Source organism: Crinia signifera, chromosome 7 (genome assembly GCF_055691185.1).
Source record: "Crinia signifera chromosome 7, ASM5569118v1, whole genome shotgun sequence".
NCBI lineage: Eukaryota > Metazoa > Chordata > Amphibia > Anura > Myobatrachidae > Crinia > Crinia signifera.
Window position 1 is genome coordinate 126,618,268 of NC_139223.1, and position 23,870 is coordinate 126,642,137.

The 23,870-nt window shown below is 44.5% G+C and overlaps 1 protein-coding gene across 4 annotated transcripts in view; it reads right to left on the minus strand.

Annotated features, from left to right (window-relative positions):
- Window positions 1–5,925: 5,925 nt before the first annotated feature.
- TTLL4 (tubulin tyrosine ligase like 4) overlaps window positions 5,926–23,870 on the minus strand; it is a 55,731-nt gene continuing 37,786 nt past the window's right edge. For 2 of the 4 annotated variants that reach the window (XM_083153743.1, XM_083153744.1), the window contains exons 13-19: window positions 21,386–21,520; window positions 17,430–17,567; window positions 15,792–15,891; window positions 13,648–13,858; window positions 12,979–13,046; window positions 11,351–11,427; window positions 7,590–8,225 (exon numbers count right to left, since the gene is read on the minus strand). In XM_083153743.1, coding sequence (XP_083009869.1) covers window positions 8,075–8,225; window positions 11,351–11,427; window positions 12,979–13,046; window positions 13,648–13,858; window positions 15,792–15,891; window positions 17,430–17,567; window positions 21,386–21,520 — 880 coding nt within the window. In that variant the 3' untranslated portion in view covers window positions 7,590–8,074. Of the gene's footprint in view, window positions 6,119–7,589; window positions 8,226–9,780; window positions 10,474–11,350; window positions 11,428–12,978; window positions 13,047–13,647; window positions 13,859–15,791; window positions 15,892–17,429; window positions 17,568–21,385; window positions 21,521–23,870 lie in introns of those variants that run through there. The other 2 variants (XM_083153745.1, XM_083153746.1) reach the window with 2 other exon arrangements.

A 23,870-nucleotide genomic window follows, 5' to 3' on the forward strand; every position in this document is an offset into this window, starting at 1 on the left:
CTTATAAGCGAATAAGATGGTCTCTCTAATCCAACGGGATATGGTCTGCTTCACAGGCGCTTTGCCCTTTTTTATTCCTTCCGGAATAACAAACAGGTGTTTAGTTAACCTAAAGGCCTTTGTTCTTTCCAGGTACAGCGTTATCCCTCTCACCAGGTCTAACGTGTGCCAGGCCTCTTCATCTCTATCTTTCGGCTGAGGGTAGAAGTCAGGTAAGGTTATCTCCTGGTTCAGGTGAAAAGCTGACACCACTTTAGGAATGAAATCTGGATGTGTCCGTAATACTACCCTATCAGGGAATATTATCAAGTATGGTTCCTCCATCCATAGCGCTTGAAGCTCACTGACTCGTCGAGCTGAAGTCACAGCTACTAGGAATACAACTTTCCAGGTTAGAAATTTTAGCGGGCAATCTTCCAGTGGTTCAAAAGGATCTTTTGTCAACACCGTCAGGAGCAGATTTAGGTCCCCGGGGGCCACAATTGATTTAATCGGCGGTCTGATCCTCTTCATCGCCCTGCCGAACCTCTTAACAATTCTCTCTTCTGCTAGAGGCCTGTCCAATAACACACTTAATGCAGAGATCTGTGCCTTAATCGTTGCTGCGGCCAACCCCATCTGAAAGCCTTCAAACAAGAATTGTAATACTTGATCAGTAGGAATGTCCGTAAAGCCATCTTTAAACTGTCCCCAACTGATAAACTTATACCAGGTTTTATAGTAAGCCTCCGAAGAAACTTTCTTCCTGGCTCTCAGCATCATCTCAGTCACTTGGTGATAAATTGTGTCTCTTTAGGATCTGCCGCTCAATTTCCATGCCTCTAGTTGTAAAGTCGCCGGCTCTGGGTGCAGCATAGGCCCCTGATGCAGGAGGTCTGGCCTGTTTGGTAACCGCCATGGCCCTTGTATTGCCATCCTTAAGACATTCGAAAACCAAGCTGTTCTTGGCCAATGTGGAAGAATTATCAGTACTAGTACTTGGTCTTCCCTGATCTTTTTCAGCACTTTGGTTATCATAGGGAATGGAGGGAACAGGTATCCTAGTTCGAACTCCCATCTGGTTGAGAAAGTGTCTAATGTCCTCGCTTGTGGATGATAATACTTTGCGTAGAATTCGCTCACCTTCCTGTTCGAATAGGTGGCCATCAGGTCCACTTCTGGCGTCCCAAAGATCCTTGTTATCTGGAGAAAAACTTCTCCGTTCAGCTCCCATTCCCCTGGCAAAACAGTCTTGCGACTTAGATAGTCTGCTATCACATTTTTCTTGCCTGGAATATAGGTTGCAGAGATTGACCTCAGGTTCTTCTCTGACCATGTCATAATTTCTTCTGACATCCTCATCAATTTCAGACTTCTGGTCCCCCCTTGATGGTTTATGTGTGCGACTACCGTCACATTGTCAGACACAATTCTTAGATGTGTGTCCCGAATCTTGGATTTTAACTGGCACATAGCTTCCCAGACTGCCTGCAGTTCTCTGAGATTGGAAGAGTTTCTTGCTTCTTCCTTGGACCGACATCTTCCCGAGATGACCTCCCCACCCTACTAAACTGGCGTCCGTCATCAGAACCAGAAACTGTGGGTTCTCTAAGCTTGAGGTCTTGTTTTCCAAGTCCTGAATCCACCATCTCAGAGACTGTTTCACATGACTCGGTAGCCCTATCATATGATGATCTTTTAGGCCTCTTTTTAGCAAAGGCAGAAGGAACCACTGAAGTTGTCTCGAATTCCACTGAGCCCACGGTATCACTTTTATGCAGGAAACCATCATTCCTAGTAACTGCACCCCTTTTCTTGCAAGATCTCTAGGATTAACTTCCTCATTTTCATGCATCTCTCGAGTGATAGAGCTACAGAATACCTTCTGGTATCTATCCTTACCCCCAAAAAAAGAATATTTTTGGTAGGTATCAGTTGGCTTTTATCCTTGTTTATCACCCATCCGTGGCTTTGCAGGGTTTTCATGACCAAACTCAGACTTTGCTTCACTTCTTCCACTGAGCTCCCAGCTATCAATAAGTCGTCCAAGTATGGCCAGATCTGGACCTTCAGCTTTCTCATCTCCGCCACCAGCGTAATCAGTACTTTGGTGAAGACTCTTGGGGACGTTCTTAACCCGAACGGGAGGCATGTGAATTGAAAATGCTGACCGGCCACATAGAACCTCAGGAACCTTCGGTGTTCTAGACAAATTGGAATATGGTAATAGGCGTCTTTGAGGTCGATTGACACTAAGTATTCGTCCTGTCTTATGCCCGTCACTATGGACGACAGACACCCCATGCGAAATTTTATTTTCTTGATAAAACAATTCAGATCTCTGAGATCCAGGATCGTCCTGAATCCTCCACTGTTCTTTTCCACCAAGAATAGATTGGAGTAGAACCCTTTCTTGTGATGAATTTTGGGTACTATCTCGATCGCTCCCTGCTCCAGTAGTTGATTTATCTTGGAGCATAAAGCTGACCTTTTTTCTTTTTCTGTAGGTATTCTGGATCTCAGAAATCTGTTCTGCCATGGAATTATCATGAATTCGATATGATAACCCTGTTGGATTATCTTTAGTACCCATCTGTCGGTTATGGTATTCTCCCAACGACCTTTGAACCAGAGAAGTCTGGCTCCTATCACTGTCTCTTGGACATAGTCATGATCTTCCTCTGTCAGGCTGGAAGCGCCCACGAAAGGGCTGACGAAAGGCTTGCCGCAACGTATTAGCTCCGCCTCTCCTATAGTAAGGCCTACCAGGCCTATAGCTCCTGGAGTCCCTATAGGATTGTTTAGCCGTGCTTGGATAAGGAAACCGACTTCTCTTGTCCTGTGGGAGACGTACAGATTTCCCTCCTGACAATCTCTGAATCATTGTGTCCAGGTTTGAGCCGAATAGGATTTTTCCTTCAAACTGTAGGGTAGTTAGTTTGTTCTTGGAATTTGCGTCGGCGCTCCAGGGCTTCAGCCACAAGGCTCTCCTCGCTGTTACCCCTGCCGCCATTGTTTTTGCCGCAAAAGCCACCGAATCCAGCGAGGCCTCGCACAGGTAATCTATGGATTTCTGCATAACGTCCAAACTTTTCAATACATAGTGTTTAGAGATTCTTTCTTCTATGTCTGTCTGCAGGTTAGATGCCCACACTCTCAGCGCCCTGGACACTGGATCCATTCTCAATCTTTCTATCCATTGAGTCTTTAAACGCTGCTGCGTCCTCCACCGGGATTGTTGACTTTGAGGTCAGCTCCGCTACAGCAGCGTCTACCTTAGGGATAGAGCACCATCCCAGGAATTCGTCATCTTTATATGGGTACATTTTCTCAATACGATTCCCCAGAGTCAATTTTTTATCCATATTCGTCCACTCCTTGGAAATGGTCTCCCTGACCATCTTGTGAACTGGGAAAGTTCTCCCCTTCTCTCTATCTTCGAATAAGGGATTCTTTGCCTCTGACGTACCTGGTTCTTCTTTATAATTCATTGCTTTATAAATATTTTTTAGTACATTTTCAACCAGCTCTAAATTAAAAAGATCTCACATCTTCCAATTCGCCTTCATCTGTAGAATCCTTTCTGTCACCTTCTATTTCTTCAGCTGAACCTTCCTCCTGGCTGAACTCTGCCTGGGATCTGGACCTTTTCTGAGTCTGAGACTGCGCAAACTCCTGCTTTGACACAAAGGACTCCTTCATCCAGTCCATAAGTTCTCTAAGGACATCTGACTTTTTCTCTTTCTTCTCCAATCTATCTTGTCCTGCCTCACATTCTTCACATAAAGATTTCTTCTGGGCAGATGCAAAGGTTCTATCACATGACATGCAGTTAGTCTGTATAAATTTCTTTTTGGCTGTTCTTTTCTTAGGAATAGCAGATACATCCTCATTTTGTTCTATAGGCACACTACAAAAGAAAAAAAAAAACGCTAAAAATAAAACAACTAATGCCCACAAAAACCAAGGGCTTACCTCTGAGGGGCATTATCCGGCTTATGGGGAGAAGGCTCATCCATGATGCAAACAGCAGTCAGACAGCCAGGCACTGAGAACACAGTGTAACACACGCTGTCCATCGCGTCTTTAAATATGGCGCCTTAACCCTAAGTTCCCTGGTTCACCTTAATTCAGGATGGCCGAGCGGAACCAATAAGCTTCCCCTTGTTTCCGTGGGGAAGCATTTAACGCCCGTGCCCCGGCGTCTCAGGCGGAAGTGACGCGCGCGCACACTTCCGCCCCGTCTGCCTGATATGTATGGAGTGTACAGACGCGGCTTCCAGCCGGTCTGCATCTACTCCTCGTGGAGCACGCACACAGCCCCGCTGCAGCCCTGCGCCATCCCAGCAACAGGTACTCACATATTGCTCACACGTGGGACTTTCCTTTGATATGTATATCTCCATTGCGTCGCGCTGCAGCCCTCGTTGTATACAGGCAGGAAACTGCACTAACATAGCTAAAGCTAGTTAGGCACCTCTTCTCCCCGGGGAGCCACCCCTTCAGCTCCATGCTGCGTGAGGTACCCTGCTTAAAATAAATAAAACAGCCTACTCTGTCCTAACTCTAACGGAGACAGGAAAAAAGACATGGAGGAGGAGGAGGAAGAGGAGGCTATTATACCCAAGGTGGGCGGTCCTAGAGAAAAATTATCCTGTCTAATTCTATGGGGGAAGGGAACATCCCAGTGTTATGGCTGCCATGGGGATCGTAGAAGAAAAATCGAATCTAACATCGAATCAAAAGCAAATCGATGTCTGTGTACAGGGCTTTACATTTGTGAGATTGACAGATTTTACCCAATTCAGATGGATTGGGCCAATTTATCTGACAAAATCTGATGCTGTAAACCCGATGCACATTGGGTCTAACCAAGAGATTGATCCTCCTGCACATAGGATAAATCTCAAGTCAATAAGGTACAACTTGTCCCTCAGACAAGAGTAAGGGGGCCTTAACTCTCTCTGCACAAGTATCTGCCCCCTGCAGTGCATATGGTTTTGTCCACCTAAGGAGGAATTTGCCAGAAAGAGTGAACCAGAATAAGGCTCTGTATAGCCAGAAAATACTCTGGGGGGGGAAAAAAAAAATGCAGTATAGTTTGTGTTACTGTCTTTTTCCACACACAAAAAAAAAAAAATATATATAATAATATATATATATATATATATATATATATATATATATATATATATATATATATATATATATATACACACACATATACATATATACACATATATACACACACACACACACACACACACGTAACGTGGGTAGTACTTGTGGACTGCTCTATGCCATGTTGCGGACCATGATGTGATGTTTGCGACAGCATATCCCAAATTAAATGAATTGCCCCAAAGATATATGGGTATGATTTAAGGCATTAATGGCAAATCATTTATAATGAGTGTAGTCACTTTAGTAAAAAAAAAAAAAAAAAAAAAAAAAAAAAAGGGTACCATATCAGTTAATTTCTAAAATGTTCATCATGTTTCCCCAGCCTCGGATCCTCTGACTGTGGAATTCAGAGTCCCAGCACTGTGACAGCTGCAGGATTCCAGGCCTTAGCTCATAAAGAGGACTTGGCGTCCTAGTGACTCTCCAAATGACACCCCAGCTGTGCATTAGCAAGTTCAGAGGGGAGGGGGAGGCGACAAGTGCTCTGGATTATTTTAGTCCTTGCTAAATATTGGCAGCAGAAGACCTTTTACTTAACCTATTCATGGCTTCAAGAATGACTTCCAAATCAGCCCTTTAGAACTACTGTTGGGTGGTGTTTACCGAGTAGGATGACACTAATTATGTGTGTACTGGAGTCTGTTTAATCAACATTGGCATAAGCAGCCAGCCAATAAGACTGATCCAAGGCCAACAGTGAAAGAAATTTCTACCAGAGCTTGCAGTTTATAAAATATGGCTTTTTAATTTTGTCTCAAGTTTCCCAATTACACAGGTTGCTCCCTGTTTAAGGTGGAACAGACCCTTCTACTAGAGCACAAGAACCAACATTAGTAAGAAATGTTCTGCACTTATGTTGTGTGCAGGGATGTATGATAAACGTCATTAGGATGCTGCAAGCTGGTACCGGACTGTTCATTCTAAATGGAGGTACTGCAGTTATACCACTGTTACCCTGTACAAGAAGAGAGGCCATTAGCATCTGGAATATAAACCCTTATGTTGTAATGTAACAGCGTAATACTATTCGTGTACCAGAAGACACACAGATACAATAAAAAGCAGTCTGGATAGTTCAATGATTTCATCAGTTTGACACCAAAACCTGCCAGAAACAGGAGTGCAATCAAACGCAGAAAAAGAAGTTTCGATTACAAACGTTAGGCGCATTGAAATAAACATGCCTGATCACTGGCTTGGTGTCCGGCTGCATAATATCGGATTACCACTGTTATTTACCCCTCCTATGTTGTAAACATGCTGAATAGTTCTTTAACAAGATTTATATTTTTATACATTTAAATGTAAAAAGGGCCTACACTGCTGAGTGATCTGAGCAATGTAGATCGCTCAGCACAGACTGTGTGCTGAGCGATTGGTCAGGGCCAGTGTTCTCCAGTATTACTAGATTTATCTAGCATGCTGGATATTAAATCGCCAGGCGATAGCTACGCATCTCTATGGCCCCTACACAAGGAGTGATGTAGGGGCATTTTTAGTCAGTTCACTTAGAAAATGCACTGAAATCACCCCGTGTGTAGGGGCCATATCTAGTGCATTTCCTGTAACTCCATAAGTCACCAAATAGCCATCTCTTACAAGACTCACATGTGTTCACAAGTGTATATATATATATATATATATATATATATATATACATATATACATATATACATATATACATATACACACACACACACACACACACACACACATACATACATACATACACACAGCAGCTCCTCGCAGTGTAAGCAAAAATATTGATGTACTTTGTTCTCTTAACAAAAGCATAGCAAACAGTTATGAATGTATTGCAAAATAGTTTTGATAGCGAAGATGCCAGCTTCTGTCTTCACAACCAATATTATTGCATCGCCTGGACAAAAACAGTGTTAATATTAACCGGTGTGACGTTTCTATGGTATGGACCAATATTCCTGATAAAGCCTGTAAAAACACTTAAGCACAAAGTGACCAATCAGAAGAAAGACAGATTCCTAGTGAATGACAGCGTGAGGAAAATTTGTAGCTGCCACCGTACTGCAATTCTCTAGGGATCAGTGAAAAACTACACAGATTATTGATTCAGACGACAAAAAGGGAATGTAAGTGTTTGTTGCTGATTGATGTACTTTCGACAGGCTATAGCACAGTGGTTCCCAAACTCATTCCTCAAGTACCATCAACAGTTCACGATTTCCAGGTCACCCGGCAGGTGCACTCAGTCACTGACATTTTTAAAGATCCACAGGTGGAGCTAATTATTTCACTTGCAATTCTGTGTGTAGACCAGGAAAACGTTAACTGTTGGGGGTACTTGAGGGCCGAGGTTGGGAACTACTGCTATAGCACATGTTGGAGTACAGAAGTAACTGTTGGACAGTCTACTTCTCAATATTGCTAGTAACAGAATAAAACTTGACAATGTTCAATTTTTTTTATTAATATATTATTTTGGCAAAAAAAAAAGCACAAAAATATTCCTTATAGGAGTATGACAGACAATAGTATTCCTGTAACACACCCAACACTAAGGCCCCTGGACTCACTGTGCATAGGTCTAAGGTCTCAGCAGAACACTGAACATTGAATACAAGCACCAAACACCCCTAAACCTTCTGTAGAAACCCCATATGATTATGGTGGAACAGTTTTCACAACAAGTTCTTCCAAAAGGAGTTCAAACTCAGGCACTTCTTGATTTTCTACCACATCAAAGCACTTCATCTATTAAGAGGGGTTTACTTTGTTCCCTGTAGTACTACTACATCTTCTACCAGCAGCACAGTATTGCTGCCTCCTCCTCAAAGATGGATTGGTCAGTGCTCCGATCGAATATCAATTGAGGTAGATTTTTTTTAAATATAAAACAGGGTGAAGGTGGTAAAACTGAAGGAAACAATGTTCATTACATGACCAAGGCAGATTCTGGAACATTAGCCAGTGTTTGGGATAATGGGATCACACCAAAGTCTTGATGTTGGTGGACCCCAGAACTCTGAGGAATGGATGAGGTCTTGAAAGTATTCAGTCGATCCTCTGATAAGGGGAGCAATTTGCTGCAGAACAAATAAACATACATCAGAAAAACAAAGAGCAGCCTAAATGATTACATAAAAAAAACAAAAACCAACAACAACAACCACTGTAATTGAAGCAGTAACAAAAGTATAAAGCCATTCAGCTGGGCAATACAATGTTTAAAAGTCAATTTATAAACACTGGTCCAAATTCTAATTTGGGAATATAGCAAAAGAGCAAGTAAACTTTCACTTTGGCAAAGCCATGCTGCATGGCAGGTGGGGCAGATGTTAGGCGGGATGGTCGCTGATGAAAAAGAAACTGCCGGGGGAGCCCGGCAGTGGAAATCAGATGGTCGCAGGAGCATGTTCCTGCGACCAGCGATCACTATGGGGAGAAAACGGGAGCGCGCACCCGGCGATATATCGCCGGTGCACACTCCCATCGCGGGCAATATGGTCGCTCAGCGACCATATTGCCCACGATATTAGACAAAATCGCCCCCATGTGTACACAGCATAAGAGTTGCCCTTTGCAAAGCAGCTAGCAGGGGGTGAGCACATCCCCAGCGGCTCTCCCCCTCCTGCAACTGGAAGGGGAAGTACGTGGCTAGGGAGGAGGTGGTTACTGGTCTGGACAGCACAGCAGGAGGCTGCCCAGACACAGGTGAGGGATGAGTGCCAGGAGTCCGCACGGGGGATGAGTTACGAAGCCCCTAGGCTTCTATGGGTACTCTTTACTTAGAAGGGCGCCCATCATGGCCATCTCGGGCATTGAATGCACTAAAAAAAAAATCGGGTGCGATGCGACCGACGAGATGCCTGAGATTTCCCATAGGGAACAATGTTAAATGTCTCAATTGACCCGATTTTCCTGTTCAATGCCTCAATTGACCCAATTTTTCCATAGGAAACAATGTTAAATGGGCCACAGAGGCCAAATAGGCACCCTGAAGTGAATAATGGCCACCCGAATTGTTAACGCCACCCCACGATCAACGTGAACCCGAAGCGTGGCGAGCGCAGCGAGCCCGCGAGGGGCGGCGGTACGCGTCCTACGACCTTTTCATACCCCCACTATCCACGTCGGCGTGGAGTTGAGAATAGAAAGTGTGGCGAGCGCAGCGAGCCACCGAGCCCGAAGCTTGGCGAGCGCAGCGAGCCCCGTGAGGGGACGCGGATACCTTCACAGGTATCCGCGTCCCCTCGCGGGCTTCACAGCTGTCCGCGTGCGCTCGCCACGCTTCGGGCTCGGTGGCTCGCCACACTTTCTATTCTCAACTCCATGCCGACGTGGATAGTGGGGGTATGAAAAGGTCGTAGGACACGTACCGCCGCCCCTCGCAGGCTCGCTGCGCTCGCCATGCTTCGGGTTGACGTTGATCGTGGGGTGGCGTTCGGGTCACTTCAGGGTGTTTATTTGGCCTCTGTGGCCCATTTAACATTGTTTCCTATGGAAAAATCGGGTCAATTGAGGCATTGAACAGGAAAATTGGGTCAATTGAGACATTTAACATTGTTCCCTATGGGAAATCGCGGGCATCTCGTCGGTTGATCGCACCCGATTTTTTAGTGCATTCAATGCCCGAGATTTTTTACTAACGATGCCCATGATCAAAATCGTGGGCGCCGTTCTAAGTAAAGAGTACCCTTCTATGTGTTATTAGCAGCTTTTGCATCCCTTGCATTACATGATGTCTGGCCCCGGTGCACTGACTTGCTTTTACTTTTATTCCCAACTAGAATTCATGTTCTAACAAAAGTAATAATTAGTAGGAAGCTCCAAACAGGAATGTCCAGTTCAGCTGCTAGAAAAATGTATTTGTGCCAAGAATATGAAAGCTTGAATTAATCCATAAATCACCAATTAGAATGGATTTAATATAATACGGGCAGCTTCAAATTGTTCATATGATAAACACAAATTAAAATACTCATTTGTAATTACACAATCACTAAATACAGGTCTGTCCACAGATCCCTGAAAATACATATTAAACGCATACTTAAAAAAAAATAAAAAATAAAGGATTCTATTACTTTATAGCTTGAGTCTCTGCTGATGAGCCTGTTATCAGCACACTACCAATCCTCTACCTGTAGGGGTTTACCCAGATATAAAACAAGAGCATCGCCGTCTAAATTGAAGATTATCTACTGCAATATATTGGACAAGCAACCTACATATGTTTCAGGTTTGTTACAAGGCAGATTATTTCTTTTGTCCAATTTCTTTTGGCGATTTCCCCTCCCAGACGGCATTTCCATCCAAATTTAATTGTAAACCCTTTATAAATTAAAGGGATGAGATGAATTCAGTGAGGTATTTCCCTCTAAAAACAAATTCGCTGCCGCTGTTTTTTTTGTTTTTTGATAAAAAGGTAAATTATTCATTTATTAAAAAGTTTCTTATACAGCGCAGCAAATTGCATTGCGCTTTATAAATGGGCACACATCAAGAAGCCCTGTGATTAGAACGCTATCCTGAGACCATGTTATTTACAGTGCCCTCCAGTTTCTTGCCCCATTTTCTGCTCAGATAATCAGTCACAAGCCAGTGATCAGCCATGTTTGTCTAAAAGGATCTTTACTTACAGGCCCCCCTGGTCCACTCCTCAGTTCCACCAATCACTGCTTCATGCACTGTGACCTGGGTCTCCTGATGTCTGCTGTAAACAGACACCGTTTACAGCAGACATTTTTATGGTTTCAAAGAGCTGGAAGCCACGCACCAGAATATTACCAGGTAAGTGCAATATGGAACCAGTGGCAGCGGCAGTGTTAACAAATGCACAGCACATACTCTGAAAATTTTTGTGAAGAAACCCAGAGAAGGCTGTGAAAGGCATTCACAAAGACTGAGCTTTCTTGCATGCTCTGTCCTGACTGAGCTTTCTTGCAAGCTCTGTCCTGACTGAGCTTTCTTGCAAGCTCTGTCCTCGCATGCGATAACTGTCACATTCCTGCAATGTATTTATTTATAACATGGCGGATTGGGGCAATTTTATCACAACCATTAGACATGGGGATTTAAATAAATATGCCCGTATAGGTCAAATGCAAAACTAATCTACTACTCAGCAAGTTGGAATCCAGAGAAAGTAGTTCCTGAGAACTGAGCACCCAGCACATGAGTGTAGGCAGCAAATTGGTAAGCCACTGACCTGGGTTTTGCAACATCTGCTTTCATAAGGCCGTTAAGAGGAGTCTCAATCTGCCCAGGTGCTCTCTGTGGCGACCACTGTATAACAAACCAGACAGACAATGTTACAAATGATAACTACAAATAAAACTGAAGTATAACAGCTTATCCACAATCGCCTGCAGCACAGTTGCCAGATACAGAATTGTGCCATTTAACAAAGCTATGAGAAGGGTTTCTTCTTTGTGAAGTCCCTACATCACATTATACCAGTGTTTAGCAGTATATATTCTAAACACTTGAGCCAAACTAAGGGGCAGATTTATTAAGCTTGGAGAAATGATAAACTGGAGATAAAGCGGAGAAAAGGTAAAAGGAGATAAAGCACCAGCCAATCAGCTGTGTTTGAAAAAGACAGTTGGGAGTTGATTGGCTGGTGCTTTATCTCCTTTTACCTTTTCTCCGCTTTATATCCAGTTTATCTCTTCTCCAAGCTTAATAAATCTGCCCCTAAGACCCTCCAGCTGTTGTGAAACTACACTTCCCAGCATGCCTGCATTAGTTTTAGCATTCCCTTATAGCAAAACTGTGGCAAGGCATGATGGGACTTGTAGTTTCACAACAGCTGGAGGACCATTGTTTGCCCGTGCCTGATCTAAAGGCTCAAGTACAACCTGGCTAAAAATAGTCATATCCAAGCTACACCCTCTGTCAACTATCAAAATAGGACCTGGTAAACTGTCAACGGCCAGTGGGTAACCAGCAGATACTAGTCAGGTGGTGTGTCAGTGGTGTTGACACATACACAGGTTTGTGGTATTTAGGTGCGGACGGAAGGAGCCAAAGCAGCACCATAGTTCCAGGTACTATGTGGTAGCAGTAACATACCACCTACTGTGCAGTGAGTGGAGTCAGTAATAGGCGGTTACTGCCTGTAAGAGGGTATCACCAGCTCCCAAAACCCCCAAACCCATTCTGATAGCTTGGTAGGGGCAGCAAGGGCCCATAAAGCCACACCCCCATACATCAGTTATATATATTGGGACAATGGTGCAATCCTCAGCGAGTATTCATGAAATCGGGGCATTCTTAATGTTGTCAATCCCCCGACAGATCATTAATGGCTGTCAGTCAGCTGATCCCATTTGCGGATTTGTGCCACTAGGACAGTGATGGCTAACCTTGACACCCCAGCTGTTGTTGAACTAAAGATCCCAGCAAGTACTGCATCAGTTGTAACATGGCCAAATAGTAAAACTGTACCAGGGCATGCTGGGATGTGTAGTTCAACAACAGCTGGAGTGTCAAGGTTAGCCATCACTGCACTAGGAGTCTGAGGATTGTGCCACCTGGTGTATGGGCACCCTTACAATGCATCAATTTTTAATACCTGATTTTGTCTAACAATTTTGGAGAACTATTTCAGAGGACATTAATCCTTCAGGCTGCAGTGTGACAATGAAGTCACCCAGTCTCAGTTCCTTGGTAGCATTTTTTTACAAGTCCACAATGCAGCAACTACACAAGCTGTGGTTCTCAGTACTCCCCCCTACCAGAGTCACTACATGAAAAGAAGCATTTAGCAGTAAAGGATGTTGGGAGAAAAGAGAAGTATTCAAATGAAATAGAGAAATAAAAAATAGTACTTACCACGGGGGATTGTGGAACAGAGCCAGTGTGAAAATTTACCAAGCACAATTTTTTCAATATATCCCGGCCTAAGTAACAAATAAAGCAATGTGAGTATAAAAGACAAGGCATGCAATCCACATGTAAAGCATATTCAAAGGGGACTTTCCACATACCGTATATACTCGAGTATAAGTCGACCCGAATATAAGCCGAGGCACCTAATTTGACAACAAAAAAACTGGGAAAACGTATTGACTCAAGTGGGACCCTCACTCGAGAATAAGCCGAGGGGGGCTTTTTCAGCATAAAAAATGTTCTGAGAAAGTAGGCTTATACTCGAGTATATATGGTATTAGACTTCACTTGAACACTAGTTGGGGAAACTACCATCACTTACTAAGGTTACGGCAACTGCATATTTGATCAAGTATTAAATGCACCACTGATGCCACAAGATAACTGGACAGGGAAACAGAATAAGGACTGCACTATTTCCTAGGCTAGAACAGGAGCCTGTGCAGCATTAGCCAAAAAGGTTTGAGATGGTCTTCATGGAGCAAGTTACATTATTCGATTTTTAGCACCATGAATCTCACAATTTCTATCTGCTACCCTGTATATTATAAAGCCCATACATTATACAGGTAAATGAGCGGCCCCTGCATTACCTGAATGAGAACTACTAACCCCTCTCTCTGTTTGCAAAATACTTCTGCTCCCACTGGTTGGTGAGGATATTGAAATAGCGTGGTTGTTCAAAGAAGCGCAAGTATCGAGAGGAGATTGGGGATGGGAAGACTCGTTCAAAATGTCCACAGCGCGAAAGTTCATCTTCAGTCTCCACTAGAACTCGAACGTCCTCTGGAGTCAGCTGATCCAGTACTGTGGCATATAGGTCCTGGAAGACAAACCATTGTTCATAGAAAAATCACTAGTATGTCAATCATTCTACTATGGATAAAACCCAGGAAGACATTATTCCTGAGCACAGGTGCTAATTGGGGAGCCTCCTGTTACTAGGTTGATCCAATTTATAATCACTTGGAATAGAAAGCCGAAAAGGAGATTCATTTTAGAGATGCAATTCTAAAATGCAAAGGCATTAACAAAAGGGATCATGGTTTAAGGCTGCTAAGCACAAGATAATGTGTAAGATAAACATACTATACTGCTATATGCCATTAACAAAACGTTTGTTGTTAAATTGGAGGTTATCCAAAAATGTGACCTCAGCCTCGTCTAGATCACTACTAGAGGAAAAACTGTGGGGCAAAGACAAAAAGTGACTAAGCATAAGATAGTTCTACCTTATAAGGCAGAGATCATTTACACGTTCATCATACACATAGTATAAACAGACAAAGTAAATGCGGGGCATTCGTTTTCTAGAACTACATTTTGCATTGGTTTGGACACTGCAAAATGAAGACTATATAAAATAAGATACAATGAACGAATTAAAACAAAAACATCTTTGTCAAAGATCTAAAAAATCTCCAAAAACAAATCTAAACTAGGTACACATGGATAATTATATGGACAATATCATGTGCATATCATCCAGTGTGTGCTATATAAAACTATTCACATGGCCGGGTGTCTGTACGCACAATTCAATCTGACAAGATCGCCAGTGACTCCATGTAGGGACAGTGTGTGTGCACTGCATATTTCTCCTGTGGCACTGCCAATATAGTTAACTACCCAGCAAAAAGGTGCATACACAAGGTGTCATTTTGGCTATGTATGATTCTAACTATGCGACTCACCAGAGCCCAGAAACCACAGATATTGACAAAACATATTGTGAAGCCCCATATGCACTTACAACAGGCCGGGCCAGCCTGTGGCTCTTCAGCTGCTGTGAAACTACAAGTCCCAGCATGCCTTAGACTGTTTTGCTAATAGGGAATGATAAACTGTGGCAAGGCATGCTGGGATGTGTAGTTTGACAATCTGCTGGAGAGACACAGGTTAGCCAGGGCTGCATTAGAGGATATTGTAAAAGATATCGCTCAGAAAATGGCCTTCTCTGCGATATCTTTTAAAATATATGTTCACTCAATATCGTTAATGCGTGCTCTCATACTTCACTGCCTGACATTAGACTGTGCATGCGCAGTCTAATCCCAAAACGGGAAACGCCAATCCCAGGATTGAAATCCCAGCGTTTTGGGGGCCAAATACCGGGATCCCGCCGATCCCCAGATTGGCCACCTTAGGCCTAAGATTTTGGGTACAACACAACACAGTCAACATTTACCTTCTTGCAGTCTATTGTTGCGATGCCGATCTCTCGGGGGCACACACCCACATCACAAGCTGTATACACATGGTGCAATAGGTAGTATGTTTTCTACAGATTTTGACTATATAGTAAAAATCGGTACGCATAATCACACCCTGTATATGTACCTTAAATGCCAATAGCACGATTCCACCAAAACAGTTAATTGTTGGGGAAATTTATTCATGTTAAAAAAATCCCAGATTTGCCATTCCCAAATATTTTAAAGGGATGGGTTTGAGATCTTTAAACTTGTGGAATATCCCAAATTCCCTGACATGGCATCAAGGGATCTGGAAATTGCAATATTATTTGGCAGATATATGGGGGTCTCAATAGGATTATTATATTATATGTGCAGATATACGCAGTACCATAACTGACAAAGTGGAGTGGCTCCTAAATACTGCCATCTGTTGGCAGCGAGTGGAACTACATCTATTAGCTTTCGAAGCATTAGCTTTGAGTGTATTATAAATACACAAGTGATCAATTTTGTTTTCTAGGCTTTGAACCCATTTGTGACAGTACTACCACCAAGTACCTTATCTGGGATCTTCTGGCTGAGGTAATGTGCTCGTTTCATCTTCTCTTCATTCAGAATATCTGCTGAGTGCCCGCGATCCTTCCCAGCACTGAACACACTTGGCATAAGAAAAAAAAAAAAAAAAAAGGACTTAATTCCTCTTCCACATTTTTTCCTGCAGTCAGAACAGCTGTGCGGTAGCTTCTGGCAGCCCTTTAACCCTAACACATACGATACAGGTTTGTCGGCAGCACTCCTTAATCCCAACCATGTAATCACAAGAGCCAGGGGCTCAGCCATTCCAGCTTATGTTGCTCATATAGACACTGCACTATCAGCTGCAACTGTATATACCAGGCATTCCCAACCTCGGTCCTCAAGGCACACCAACAGTGCAGGTTTTAGTGATATCCAGGCTTCAGCACAGATGGTTTAATCAGAATCCCTCAGATACTAATAAAGACACCTGTGCTCAAGCCTGGATATCTACAAAACCTGCACTGTTTGTGTGCCTTGAGGACCGTGGTTGGGAATGCCTGGTATATACTGTAGAGCATTCCTATATGTATTAACCTGGTCATGACCAGACCATTACACATATGTTAGTACATGTTGTGCCTGTTTAGGTCAACCTTTCAGGAGTTTAGTTTAAAAAAAAAAAAAAAAATTCACCCTACGCACGGGGCTTGGGTGTCACAATAACATTTATGAGAAGTAGCAATATAGGAGCTAAGGTAACGAGACGTTTACTACATGCTCCAACTTACATGAGAAGCCGGGAGAGGAGGTTAATGCATGATATACAAAAGGCAATGAGAAAATGCACCAGAATTACATAATACACATTACACAGGAACCACAACACTTCACATAGGACCAAACAAAGTACTATGGATCATTGTGGCAAATAAAAAATACAAAGAAAATTAGGTGGGTAAATAAATACATCTTGATAGATTTTGAGGTTTTAAAAACAGACAAGTCAAGATACTTTTGAGTGGGAAGGAGATATATACTGTAGGCCAAGCTTGAACACTTGAAAGCATTAAATACAGTAGTAGTGTCTGAGGACTAGTACCTCTTTCACAGCATTGTAAAACTCTGGTTATTCCGGGTCACTAGTGAAAAGGTCCATGTAAAATAACTGGGGTACCGTGACCCGAGAATTCTACCCAGGTAGTGGACAGGGTTACAAATCTGAAGCACTTTGGTCATGGGGCAGTGTGAATGGGTAACCGGGATCAGCTGACTCAGGTCTTGTTAACACCCTACAGAGAGCTAGCTCACTAGCACATGAAGAATACAATCGCCAGCAGCGAAGAAGCCATGGCAATAACTCTGGTCTAATGTGAATTGGTACCAAACTGCTGTGTTCATTGACCTAGGATTTTGGTATTAAAGGTTAGAGAGATGGATCAATGACTTCACCGTTACACTTTTACATATATGAGACCACATTAAAGAAGACCAATTTAGACACAGTTTATCAACAAAGCTCTAACCCTTGCAGGCACTTAAACATTTATTTATAGGAAAAACAAAAAAGCAGGCAATTCAAATCTGAAAATTTGCATGAACACAGATTACCGATAGACGAAAGCATAAAGTACAGCCAATCCAAACCGTGCTTCGGGTTAGTGACCAACCTGCACTCACCTGGTGGCTGAGCTGCTGGTGCTCACATTACTTGGGCTTATGTCTTCTTTGTTAGGAAGGAGGAATCCAGACAGATTCAGGAGGTCTTTGATCATCTGACCTTTGATATTCACATCCAGTGGAGAGTTGGAATGAAGACTGTGGGAAAACATAAAAGGTTACCAGGTACCATAAGACTTATGGTAAATATATACACAGAGAAGCTGCACATTACAATTCTATAAACCATAGAACCCAGATCACTAAAATCTGTATATTATTAGAACCTCTATGCTATAATTGTAAAATAAAAACACCCTCATAATATAACCACAATCACAAGTTTTCACTTTGGGAAGTTTCTTCTTAGGACAGATCTTCAGGAGTGGACAGCAGACAAGGGGTGCACAAGGTTGGTTAATAGTGGTTTGGCAGGACTAGGCTCATTGTTCCTGTTCATCAGTGGTTCTCAACCTAAGTCCTCAAGACCCCCACACAGTTCACGTTTTCTAGGTCACCCAGCATATGCACAGGTGCATTCATTACTCACTGACACATTTTAAAAGACCCACAGGTGGAGCTAATTATTACACTTGTGATTGTGTGGCGACATGGAAAAAGTGCATTGTGTGGGGGTCCTGAGGACCGAGGTTGAGTACCACTGCTGAGCATGCTGTATGTGGAGGTAAACCTGTAGGAAACTCCAGATATCTGGCATCAAGGCAATCAACACTGAAGAGTGATGAGACCTGCACCTTCAAAAGAGGCGGTGACACAAATCCAGACCCACTTGCAGAAAGGAGGAGTCTGGAGAGTTAAAACCAGTAGCCGAACACCAAGATAAAGTAGTCACCAAACTTGATGATAGATTGCAGAGGGTAGTAGGGCACAAATACCCATTACTAGAAAATGTAAAATAATAAAAAAAATTCCTAGACGGCACCCTTACTGGATTGATGACAGATTGGGTGAGATATACAAATGTGTCCACATACATCTATCTTCCATGTGCTACAAGTCCCATTACACATAAGCTCTGTGCAACACTAGCATCTTATTACATTTTGTGTCCGACTACTGGTGTATATGTATACAAATATTAAGTTAGTTTTACTGAAAAATCCTGTAATGTAGTATTTCGTATGCAGATACAGGCAAGGTTGCCCACAGAATGTAGACATGACCCATATAACTTAATCAGCAGAAGCTGCTTGTGCATCCAAATTCATAACACTGTGTATAAGATGCATTGCAATAGGAAATGTTGCGCACAAAGATGCTTGGCTCTACAGATTTCCACCATGGCATGACGTGACTGGAAGTGCAGTTTAAAATTAAATTAGGCTAGATGTATGTGCTCATATATGTACATGAGATGGAACTGAACAGCTAAGGCTTCTGCAAAAAAGAGCTCCCAGATCCACAGTGCCTACCGAAGTAAGGAACAAGGAGCCAAAAAGGCATCTATATAAAAATACCACTCACCCAACTGAACAGCTTGTCATTTTAGGAAGTCAACTTACCAATTTTGGACTACAATTTTGCCACTCCCCTCTGTCATGTCACTGGCAAAAGCAGTCCCTAATGGTTTACATAGGCAACAACTGTTGCGTTGTTGGATTTGCCTGGACCCGTATGGTGGAGAAAGTGGCAGAGCACTCTAAAAGACTGTTTAATGTTCCAGATGCTGATTGGAAGTTGGTCCTTAAGCTGTCCACCAACCATGAAAAAGGACTGTTGACCTTTCACTACACTTACGTGTGAAGCCTACAATCGGTGGCAGAAAGAACCAAACCCTGAATCCAAAAAATGGTGGCCCAGGTCCAAGTGGGACACCAAGATCCACCACAAGAGGGAGTTTGAAATATCATGAAAGAGGATGCGTCTTGATCTTTCCAATATGATTTTTTCCATGAGGCCAGAACTCCCAACTGAAGGGAATGGGAGTGAAACTTATTTGTAATAAAAAGATAAGCTGATTCAACAGCCTATATGGGAAGCTAGCAGTTCTATTCTTTGTGCATTTGGTATAAATGTTTTTAAAATGTGAGTCACTGTAGTTGGTTTTGAATAAAAGCAGTACTGCACCAGAATTGTTTACTGTGGCTTTTTCCATGTAACATGCTAAAAGGAAAGGTATAGGAAAAGCTATATACCACACTCTCAACTTATAAAAGTGAAATTCCATGACGGTGAAACTACAGAGAATTTTGGTGGGTAATTGTTACCTAGAACGGCGCCAACGATTTTGATCCTAGGCATCGCAAGGAAAAAAATCGTGTCGGTCGCATTGCATGCGGCCAAAAAAAAAAAAATCGGATGCGACCAACGCGATTACCGAGATTTTACATAGGGAACAATGTTAAATGGCCCAATTTACCCGATTTTACATAGGGAACAATGTTAAATGGCCCAATTGACACGATTTTACATAGGGAACAATGTTAAATGGCCCACAGACCCCAAATACCCACCCTGAAGTGTGAAATGGCCCCCCAATTGTTTACGCCACCTCACGATCAACCCGAAGCGTGGCGAGCGCAGCAAGCCCGCGAGGTGCAGCGGTACGCGTCCTCCGACCTTTGCATACCCCCACTATCCACGTCGGCGTGGAGTTGAGAATAGAAAGTGTGGCGAGCGCAGGGCTTCACAGGTATCCGCGTGTGCTCGCCACGCTTCGGGCTCGCCACACTTTCTATTCTGAACTCCACGCCGACGTGGATAGTGGGGGTATGAAAAGGTCGGGGGACGCGTACCGCTGCGCTCTCCACGCTTCGGGTTGACGTTGATCGTGGAGTGGTGTTAACAATTGGGGGGGCCATTTCACACTTCAGGGTGGCTATTTGGGGTCTGTGGGCCATTTAACATTGTTCCCTATGTAAATCGCTGTAATCGCGCCGGACGCATCGCATGCGTTTTTGGCCGCAAGCGATGCGACCGACGCGATTTACCTTTTACCATTCATTTCTATGTGAAATCGCAGGCATCGCATGCCATTATAATGGCATGCGATGTACATGCGATGCCCGCGATGGGCACCGTTCTAGGTAACCAGTACCTTTTGGTTTAGCAAGAGAGGCCTGGAGGCACCCCAACGGAATCCCCTGCACCCTCTACATTTTTTTCCTGTAATTACTGCTGCCCCAAGCTGGAGGAGCCACTTGTTCAATCTATTTTCCGGAGCTAGTAGGGGCTCTGAGGTTACTTTTACAGTCAGTCAGCTGCTCACCACCAGCGCTGCTACTACCTGCCGGATTTGCTAAAAAACGCGACTTTTCCTCTTCCTTCCAGTTAACAGACTTATTTGCTGCATCCCGATCACTGTGACCTGCAGTTATCTGATGGGGTTCCGGACGGGGTCCCAACAGTCGGGATCCCGACGGCCACCAGCTATTCTCCCTCGTGGGGGTCCACGACCCCCATAGAGGGAGAATAGAATAGGTAGCGAGTGTAGGGAGCCCGCAAGGGGCTTTGTTGCACTCGCCATGCTGTCTGAATCCGGACTGTTGGGATCCCGACTGTCGGAACCCTATGCTGCACCCATCTGATGGCCTGTGGGGCTCTCACCCCCTTTCAGAGTGTGGCGCAGTGTGTGTCCTGCAGTGAGCGGCACCTCTTTTCTCCATCCTTGGTCGGCTGCAGAGTTTTGTTTGTGTCCTGCGCCAAGCATTACCCCCCCTTTACAGACCGGTGGCAGCACAGCCCATGGAATAACTCTTCCCCCTCCCTGGTAGCTGCAGAATGCAGTCCGTGGCACACCCCTCTTCCATGTCAGAACTGGAACGTTCACGCTGCATGATGTTAGCGCCTCCTTAGTAACTCTCCTGCTGAGGAGCCTGGCAGAAGTGAACCAGTGCACCATTCCCACACTGCTCCCCATCACAGCGTGCAAGGGGGGCCCTTTCAGAATTTTGGTATGGGGCCCACAAAGGTCTATTTACGTCCCGTGCTGTAGTGACACACACACACAAAATTACCTGGGAGATATATTCACTTCTAGAACCCATGGCTTCAGGTTTTCATCCAGCATAATATCGAAGCCGAACAGCTCGTGGCAGCTGTATTGGTTCTGCACATACATCTTCATTAGGCTATTCACATAAGGCTCTGAGCTAGGAGACAAAACCGTAATTCACCAGTTAGTGCCACATAGGCGAGATACAGAAGCAATATGACTGAGCTCTGGTGTCAGACAATGCAGCGACTTCTTAGGTCTATAGCAGGGCTGGGCAACACCGGCCCTCCAGATGTTAATGAACTACACATCCCAGGATGCTTTGCATTAGTTTTGCTATGTGGCCATGCTGAAACTGATGCAAGGCATGCTGGGATGTGTAGTTCATCAACATCTGGAGGACCGGTGTTGCCCAGCCCTGGTCTATAGGGACAGCCAGTTAAGTGCAGTGAAACATTGTTAAAAAAATAAATAAAAAAAACAACAACCTGGCAAATGAAATGTGTAAAATCATCCTAGCCGGCATCTCAGTAGATCTTTATAAAAAAACACTTAGATTCCCTCGCCCCTCGTCTATTAACCTTGTTTCAACAACTAACACAAGACTCCCTCCCGCCCTCTATGTCTGAGGCACTAATTGTACTTATTCCTAAGCCGAGCAAAGACCCCTCTCCTAATCATATTGTCCAATCTCCCTACACCCCACAGATGTTAAGATCCTTGCCAAGATACTCGCCGCCAGACTGAACTGTGTCATAGAACATCTTATACATTCGGACCAGACTGGGTTCATGCCCCATAAATCAACTTCTATTAATCTACGTTGGCATTTACTCACTTGCAGTCATCCTGTGGGGACTCCCGCTCCTCTGGTATAGCAGCCCTAGATGCCACTAAGGCGTTTGATTCTGTGGAGTTGGATTTCCTCTGGGATGTGATGAGCTGGATGGGTATTGGGCCTATGTTTATTAGATACGTCAAACTTCTGTACTCTAGGCAGGTAGCGAGGATCTTGGTCAATGGTTTTGTATCCTCCTCCTTCCCCTTATCTCGAGGCATTATAAAGGGTTGTCCCCTCTCCCCTGCCCTATTTGCTATTGCAATTGAACCCCTAGCATGCTTGATTAGACAATCCCCTGCTATACGCAGCCTCACAATGGGTACAAGAGAAGACAAAATTGCACTATATGCAGATGATATTTTGTTATTTTTACAGGATTAGGTCTCCTCTATGCCCACCATTCTTCATCTTATCGATCAATATGGGAAATTTTCTGGCCTCTTGATTAACTAGGAAAAATCCTGTATTAGTGTTCCCGCTAGGCTGTTTTAGCAAAACAGCCGGCCCGGGACTGTCCCCTCCACCGCATGCGGTGTCACTGCCAATGCAAACAGGCAAGTAGAGATTGGGGGAAGGAGCCCAGCAACTCCATAGGGGCTGGGTCCGCCCCCCCACAGTGACGGTGGTGCCCGCCCCCCACAGTGACTGTGGTGGCCGGGCCAGCCCCTGACATCAGCGGGCCTGCACATATTAATTCTGTGCCACCGCCACCTCCCAATACAGTGACTTTGGCGGCCGGGGGATCTGACCTGTGGGAGGCGGTTAGCAGTGGCTGTTCCGGGCCAGCTGGAATAGCTGACAGCCGATCTCAGCAGGGGGAATCAGTGGCGTGTCAGCGCGGCAGGGGGGTACCTGGAAGGGCTGACAGTCTCCGTTGACAATGACTGTCAGCTCTTCCCAGTGCCCCTTGCCGCGCTGACACGCCACTCCTCAGCGGCGTATCAGCGTGGTGTTATTCCCTCTGCTGACAGCTGCTCAGCAGGGCCGGACCGGCATCTGCTCTGACTGCGCACAGAGAGAGACAGCCCCGTGCTAAGCAGTTTGCGGGGCGGCACAGCTCAGCCAGCTGTAGGGATTTTCTTTATTTTAAATGCAGCGGCCAATTGGAGCACGGGTGCCAGAAGCCGGGGCCATTGATTGGCTACCAGGCTCACAGGCTGGCGCCATATTTCAAATGGCAACTGGACAGTCATCCATCCAGTGCTGGGAGAAGAGCGTTCTCGGCTTCTCACCTCAATAAAGGTGGCAGCAGGGGCAGTGAGTATTACTGGGCAACTGCATATGTGTATCTGCTGGGGGCATTGTACCTGCGTGTGTGTGTCCCACTGCAGGGGGCATTGTACCTGCGTGTGTGCCACTGCTGGGGGCATTGTACCTGCGTGTGTGCCACTGCTGGGGGCATTGTACCTGCGTGTGTGCCACTGCTGGGGGCATTGTACCTGCGTGTGTGCCACTGCTGGGGGCATTGTACCTGCGTGTGTGTGTGTGTGCCACTGCAGGGGGCATTTTGTGCAGGGCGCTACTGGTGGCATTTTGTCTAGTTCGCTACTGTGTGTACTATAATGTGCAATACTAAAATGTGTTGCTTTGAAGTGCCCTCCCGATTGAAAAATGTGCCCCGCTCGGTAGTCAGCACCCTGCCCTAAACAAATCCTAGAGTGAACAC